This window comes from Gymnogyps californianus, chromosome Z (genome assembly GCF_018139145.2).
Source record: "Gymnogyps californianus isolate 813 chromosome Z, ASM1813914v2, whole genome shotgun sequence".
Classification (NCBI taxonomy): domain Eukaryota; kingdom Metazoa; phylum Chordata; class Aves; order Accipitriformes; family Cathartidae; genus Gymnogyps; species Gymnogyps californianus.
The window spans coordinates 81,729,254-81,737,056 of record NC_059500.1 but is presented as its reverse complement, the minus strand read 5'-3'; the positions used below and the strand labels follow the sequence as shown (position 1 = coordinate 81,737,056).

The 7,803-nt window shown below is 47.6% G+C and overlaps 1 protein-coding gene across 1 annotated transcript in view; it reads right to left on the bottom strand.

Annotated features, from left to right (window-relative positions):
- Positions 1 to 4,413: 4,413 nt before the first annotated feature.
- Positions 4,414 to 7,803, bottom strand: part of CTIF (cap binding complex dependent translation initiation factor) — a 112,155-nt gene continuing 108,765 nt past the window's right edge. The window contains exons 11-12 of the mRNA XM_050913322.1: positions 5,979 to 6,032; positions 4,414 to 4,629 (exon numbers count right to left, since the gene is read on the bottom strand). Of these exons, the coding sequence (XP_050769279.1) occupies positions 4,414 to 4,629; positions 5,979 to 6,032 (270 nt within the window). The remainder of the gene's footprint in view (positions 4,630 to 5,978; positions 6,033 to 7,803) is intronic.

The window sequence follows — 7,803 nt, the reverse complement described above, 5'->3', positions numbered from 1 at the left end:
CACAAAGAGATGGGGACATGTCAAGCTTTAAACATTTATTACTCAGATGATGCGTTTTATAGCATACAGTGGGTCTGGATGTTCTATAAACAAAGACTGAATTGCCACAAAGAGTTATTAGCTCCCTTGTTTTAACAGTCTCTGAAATGCTGAAAACGATGAGTTTGTGTTTTCTCTAGTATGAATATCTAGTCTTTATTCTCCCCCAAACCTTTTTCCTTTTTTTTTTTAAATTTTTTAATTTTTTTTTTAAAGCGCTTAGTTTAACAAATATGATTAAATTAAAAATGTCGCTTTTTCAAATGCAAATAAATACTTTAAAAAAAAAATTAATGAATTGCTAGCGTTCAACTCCGTGTTCTGCAGGACACCGCGGCTCCCTTGGCTATTGACAGTGGACTTTGCAACCCTTCGTGCCGTTTCTCCTGAAAAAATACTGAAAGTATGTATCACCGGGACTGGCTAACAGCTAACACCAAGAAGAGCAAAATTAGTGTAAAGCCATAAAATACCCAGCGGGGAAATATAAAAAAAATCGTATTTAAGATTTTGAGAGACTTCCAAGTGAGGGATGTTATAAAAATAAGCACGAAAATAAATCATAAGTTATTCTGACAAGTTTTCCTTCAAAGCCATCAATCATGCCAAGAATAGATACTAATTAATCTCCTTCGGGGGAAGAGGGGAACTGAGCAAATCACTTACTTTTCCCTTTTCCTTCTCATTTTTGTTTCACCTCCATATACATGAGAATTCTCCAAACAGGGGTGAAATCCCTCATGGGGAAACCGAGCAAATCACTTGGCGGCGAGCAAAAATCTTCAGTTTGGAAATGATTTCACCGGGAACGAGGTGAATTAGATGTTGAGGAGTCTGGCAGGGAGCCGGCAAACCTGCTCTGCATCCGAGGGGGACCGGCACGGCGGTGGTGCAGAGCATCGCTCCTCCGCAGATGCATCAGCCACTCGCCTTTACACCAGCCCGAGGTTTGGCCCCACACATATTTGGCCCGAGGAGGTTATTTTCCCCTTTGCGGATGTAGCCATATGGGGAAAATGTATTAAAACCCCACACGGATACTTTTATTGAGCAGCGAAGATGGAATCTGGCTAATTCGGGGAGACGTAGCCGGTGGCTTCGCGCCTTCAAAAACGCACGTTGTAGAATTACCTTCTTTAGTGACCTTTTCTAAAGAAAGCCAAAAAAAGAGAAGAAAATACTTGATGACATCCCTAGGTGCTCTCACCTCGGAATCTCAGAACCTTCCCAGCACTGCTCCCCATCCTGCCCCATCAAATGACCTCGTGGTACCTCTTTTCCCAACACGGTACCATGGTTAATGATGCCACGTGCCCGCCGGCTTCCTACCGATGGACTTCAGAAAGATACCATTGGCAGCACGTAATTTTGGGGAGAAAACCCCCCATTTTTGGTCAACATTTTGATTCTCACGTATCAACGGAGCGACTGACGTACCAAAGCGGTTAATGGCTGGATGAACGTACGTTAATAGCAGAGATAAATGGCGAGACATTAAAAAATGACGGATTTCACATAAAATTCTCCAGTGGAAGAAATCCCGGTGTTGGAGGGGAAAAGTCATGGGCCAAGCCTGGTCGGTGGGGGTTGCAGGATTGCACCTCAATGGGAAAACTGAATAAACCCTCACTGCTGGTAGGGGTAGGGAAATGCTTAAGCAGAAATACTGCCACATGGCTTACACTTCGCCTCTGAATGCCTCCTGATGCACTGGTGGGTGAAAATTCAGGTTTTTAGAAGCAAAATCGCCAATTCTCTGGGTTTTTTCTTTTTTTTTTTCTTCTTTCACTACATTCCAAGAGCAAATTCCAGGGGAAGGGGAAGGGAGAAGCTGCAGGGGCCGGAGCAGTGGTCTGGATCGCTGCCGGCAGGATCCCTGGCACCCCGACCCATCAGGCTGTGTCCCTGTTATAGGACTTTTCTGTTCTTTAAAAAAAAAAAAAAAAAAAAATCAAGACAAAACTGTTTTTCAGGTCTTCTCCCAGAAGACTGATGCTGTGCTTAGGCACACTGCGATGGGTGTTAAATCCCCTTCTCCTCTGCTCCCCGAGAAATCAGGGAGCAGGAAAAGCCAAGAGCAACGGGCGCAACCCTGAGCCTTGTAATACTGATGGGCTTTGCCGCTTTAATCAAGTTCAACTGCTCATTAATACTATCAAACCCCATTGCTACTAATGAAGCTGACCCAACGCAAGGCGCCGTAACCACGTGAAGCTCCCAGGCTGGAATCCACGAAGCAGAAATTGATTTTTCCAGACAAAAGTCCAGCGCAGCCAGCAATAATTTTGCTGCTTTCTGGGCAGACAGGAAAATTGAAGCTCCTGTTTCCAGCTCGCTCCTCTCGCTCCATGTGCGGATTAGAAACCGCATCAGCAGACAACCAGATGAAAATTCAAATAATATTGAACCGCAGCGTCAGGACTCTCATCTCCTGCAATGCATTTTCTGCTGAAAATTCCTGCCCTTTAAATCTCGCAGCGAAAGCTTCCTCCCCATCGCAGACAGACCAACACATTCATAAGGCACCCGAGAACATACTGCACATCCAAAGAGGTTGGGGTGAAATCTCTCTTCTCTACAAGCCACCAGAAATTCAACGTTTTGCTTGGAAAAATGGGTTTGAGCTGCTGAGACCCAGCCTGCCTGGTCTGGGGTCCGTGCGTGCCGGTGCTGCGGCATATATTCTCTTCTTATCACTGGGAAAGGAAAGTAGATTGAATAATGGGAGGAAAACAGGACAGGCTGCAGGCATCGTGCCTTCCTCAGCTCCTCTTCCACTGCGCAGATGGGATGGGCAGCTCGCACCCCCATTAGGCTTCACCGAAATAAGCACCAGAAGTGATTTAGTAGGTAAAAGCATCGCTAGACAAGCAAATAAGGAGACCACCAAGTCTTGTTCATGATTTGGGGAGCGATGCAACGGCGTGGCGCGTCCCTCCGTACCAGCCTCCTCGCCTTCTGGGCATTTCCTCGCCCAGGCGGCATCTCGCCATCACCCCCTGCAGCCGCCCTCTCCCTCGAGATGCTCCAGCATGGAGCAACCCGGGGATCCCCGAGCAAACTCTCCTCCTCCGAACGCGTCACCCATCCCTCGAGGACACAGTGCCACTTACACCGACCACGGGACAGAGCCGCTCCTGTACACCGCACACCTAGAAACACTGGATAGCAAATTCAGCTAGTTAGAAGCCAGGCTCAAAACCTCTATTTTTGGCTTTTCCTATTTTTTCCTCTTCTTTTTTCCTCCTTTTTGCTATTCACATCTTGTCTTCTCTTTCCTAGTCTCCAAAGAACATCAAACCTTCATTTCTCCCTCGCCCTGTACATTATTAGGCCCGACTATAACAGGCCTGCATTTAAATGTATAATTACAACCATGACAGTAATTACAATAAAGCACTCCTTCAATGGAAACAAAAAAAATTATTACCAAAAAAAAAAAAAAAAGAGTTATAGTGGCTGAGGGATAACGGCGACTTGAACAGCAAGAGCCGCAGAATCCCCTGTTTCTTAGAGCTCCCAGCTCAGAGGACATGTTTCTCAATCCATCGAGGAGGTTACTGGCAAGACGACGGTGGCTATGCTACTTCTGCAGTGGCTTTTGGACTCCTTTAAAATACTCCTTCCGCTTCAGCATCTTCACGTAAACCATTAGTCAGCTCACGGGAAGGCGTTGCTTTCCCCGTCTCCGAGCTGCTCGCAATTGTCCGTTCAACGAGACAATAAAATAAGAAGAAAATACAAATGCTCGAGAAAAAGAAAACCCAGTGCAAATAAGAAAGTCATCCCGCTCTCCGATCCGCTGTCGAAGGGGTGGCGAGCAGGGGGACACACACAGAAAGTCGAAGACAAGAGGAGGGGGGAAAAAAACCTAACGCAAGCCCCGCTCGACAAAAGCCGTCAATTATGAGCGTCTGGTGTAGTGTGTGTCTGGCTTTGTCCTCCCGAGACATCTGCTGCCTGCTGTCTCCTGCCAGTTGGCCGGGGCAAGGCAGGAGGACGGCGTGAAAACAATACTAGCCCCCACTTGGATTAGGTTTTTTTTCTCCCCCCCCCCCCCCCCCCCCCCCCCCCCAAATTTGCCGTCTTCTTTCGAAAGCCAAACAATAACCCGGCGGGATGCGTTGCTGCTGCTTGAGCAATGAGTTCAGAAAAAGAAACCCCTAAAACAAAACCACGGCGGGGAAGAGGGGTGGCACTTGGCGATGCGGCTGAAAAAAGAAATACGCTTCTCCCTCCCCACCCCACGAACGTATTCTCGAGCATGCTGGGGTTTGGTCTGCTGGGGGATTTAAATCGGAAAAGCTCTTGCCGGATCCCGTCAAGGTGCATGTCTTCTTCTCGTCCCTTCCCACCCCCACCTTGCCCTGCCCCTCAAGCCGTCAGTTTTTGGATGGTCTTGTTGTAGTACTGCGTGATGGTGGGCGTCAGGGGGTTCCAGTTGTTGGCGTGCAGCTCGATGACCTCCAGCAGCAGGGACCGCGTCAGCATGGACTCGGAGGGACACAGCATCTTGTCGCGCGCTATCGCCAACAGCTCCGTCATCATCTCGGGCAGCTGCTCCTCCAGCAGCCGGCCAGTGCTCTGCAGCTGTCAGGAGAAGAAGAGGTCAACCATGGCATATTCATCCTTACGGGTCCCTTCCAACTTGAGATGTTCTATGCTTCTATCATTCTATGATACTAAAACACCCCGCCGGCTTTTACAGACGCTCTCCATCCCTCCAATTCTCCCCTGCTCGGTGCGGCGGGGCGAACAGGCAAGGTTAAAGGCGTCGTGGCTTTTGAAAACCAAAACCACCCGGCAACAGGCTCCGAGAGCTGAACATGAAGGGTGAGGTTTTCAAAAGCATCCGCGCCAGGCTGCTGGAGGAGCGAATGGTTCAGGTCCCACTGACTTCAAAGGCAGTAACGCTGGATTGCTTTTGAAAAAAAAAAAAAAAAAAAAAATCCCACCTAAAAATGAAGCTATTGTCAAAACAAAGTGCAGGCTGTGATGTGGTATTCCTGCCTTCTACCTGGCCCTTCATTTACTCGCTGATTCACAGCTGTCAGTGACTCCCAGTCATTACTCGGAATAAGCAGAGCCCTCCTGTATGCATAACAAATCCTGCCCTGCCGAGATCTGCATTTATACCTGTCGTGCCGCTTCTCTGAGGACAGCCAAGGGTTTTTTAAAACAATTACTCCTTGGAGAGCCTCCATGGAGCAGCATAAGCCCTAGGCGGTGCTACAGAGGAGAAGGTCCAAGCTTGGAGTGGACAGCAATGAGTCCACCATCACGGAAGGCTCGTGGGGCTTGAACGCAGAGCTACCCGAAGTCCTAACCTTAAAAATTCAAACTCTCCTCCTTGGTTGCCTGTCGCTTTGCTGAATTTCAACCATTCAGGCTGCAATTTCAACCACTCTCTGCAAGGAAAGGAAAGGGGTTGTCCAGCCTGGAGAAGAGAAGGCTCCGGGGAGACCTTATTGTGGCCTTTCAATACTTCAAAGGGGCTTAGAAGAAAGATGGGGACAGAGTTTTTAGTAGGGCCTGTTGTGATAGGCCAAGGGGTAATGGTTTTAAACTAAGAGAGGAGAGATTTAGACTAGATAGAAGGAAGAAATTCTTTATGCTGAGGGTGGTGAAACACTGGCACAGGTTGCCCAGAGAGGTGGTAGATGCCCCATCCCTGGCAACATTCCAGGTCAGGTTGGACGGGGCTCTGAGCAACCTGATCTAGTGGAAGATGCCCCTGCTCACAGCAGGGGGCTTGGACTAGATGACCTGTAAAGGTCCCTTCCAACCCAAACCATTCTGTGATTCTATGATTCTATAATGCAAAGAGTCAACAGGGCTGTTTGGGTTTAGAAACATCTAATAGCTGCTTGACGCGTGTGTAGCCAAGGACAGAAGGGGCAAAGCAATGAGGACTGGGGCGGGTGCAGGTGCTTCCTTACCTCCATGGAGCAGCAAAGCACAGCGTCTTCCTTCACATCCTGAGATTGCAACAACTGCAAAAGAGAGGAGAGAGAGGCGGTGAGAAATGCACGACCTCCTCCTCCTCCTCCCTTACGACCTGCCTTCCATCTCTTCGTCCAGCTTGGCTTTTGCCACTTCCAGGAGGAAAGGACAGAAAATCAGAAAGAGGGGAGGAAAGAGATGATCGACACAAAAAATTCAGATAAACAGTGACAAAACGCAGGGTACAGGGTATCACCACCAGCGTATCCACTGCTGAGAGCGGGCAAGTGGGGCAGAATATAGAGAATTTAGATTAACAACTTTCAAAATAAATTTTATTTAGGTTACATTGCTTTTTTTATCCCACGGCAGGCAATGAGAAAATGCACTCGTTTCACATACACAGCCACTAAATACAACCATCAGACGACAACATTCGAGCAGGACAGCCCTGAGAACAGCTGTTTGGAAGGGAAGGGCTCTGCCCAAGAGGCAGCCACCCACCACCAAACCTCTCCATCCCTGTGGGGACACTTCTAACAGCCACAAAATTACCTGATGGGAAAGCGTTACATCCAATACACCCTAATTAATACGGCTCCTCCTAGGCTGATCATATAGTGGGGCAAGTGCAATGGGTTGCAGCGAAACTACGGTGTCTTATGTGCACCAACTCCAACCCTGCTCTGCTCTCCATGAACGTTGCATTCCAAACACGAGCTTGTAAGCACGAGCAACTTTCAAGAGAGACCCAAAATGTTGCTGTGCATGGCATGGGATGGTGAAGGAAGCAGCTTGCCTCTCTTGGTTCAGACTCAGGGCGTGCAGTGAGGGTCAACGGCTCTACCTGGCAATGGCAAAGCATCTCACTCCACAAACCTTGAAACCATGAGCAAGGACCCTTGAAACTGGATCAAAAATACACATTTTTCTTTGTTTTCATCTTTACGACTTTGTCACGCACACAAAGATGCCGTTTCAGGTATTTTGCTAAAACCACAAGAGAAAGCACAGTTGTTCTAGTTGTTTTTCAAGTAGATAAAATACTGAGATTCTCAATCAGCCGACAAAGTGAGCTGAAGCGTTATGAAAAACACTGTACCACGAGGCGGCTGATAAAATTACAAGTGCTGGCAACACTTGAAGCTACGGCCATTTCCACTCCATCACCTTGGGTTGAACAAGCCCTGCTGGCCCTGAGCTAATCCCTGCGTGCAGCAGGGAGGTGAGTGCATGCACTAAACACTGAGAAAAAGGAGAAAAATTGGGGAAACCAGCTTCATTAGTATCTGAAATTCATCAGGGAAAGGCAAACTTTGGAAAAGTGGTTGGACTAATTAAAACTGCCCATATAAAAATTGCTCAGCGTCACTAAATGTGCTCCAAAGTCACATCCTTTAGTTAAAATCACAATTCTGATTCTCAGCCTTATCATCTCTCCTTCCCACTCTCATTTTTTCACGTGTCCTTTCCTTTACAAACAAACGCCTATTTGTTTACCAGCTCCACAACTGCTGGAAAACAGCTAGGAAAAAAAGAGGTAACTCAAGGAATTATCATTGCTCTCAAAAGTTTTGTCTTCACCCTCTTCTGTTTTCAGCAGACAGCAGTTTGTTTGCTTTGAAGACGATGTTTACAGCATCTCGATGAGCATGCGGTCCAATGGTTTTTATCTCGCATTAGCCAAAGGTTCAGCCAGGGTTTTGAAGTCATGCCACAGTTCCCCCCCCAGTTTATCTCTCTGCTGAGTTGTTTGGAAAATGTTAAGCCCAGGCTGCACGTTCTGAGATAAGTTCTCACAAACAGTTCACAGATTCTTTG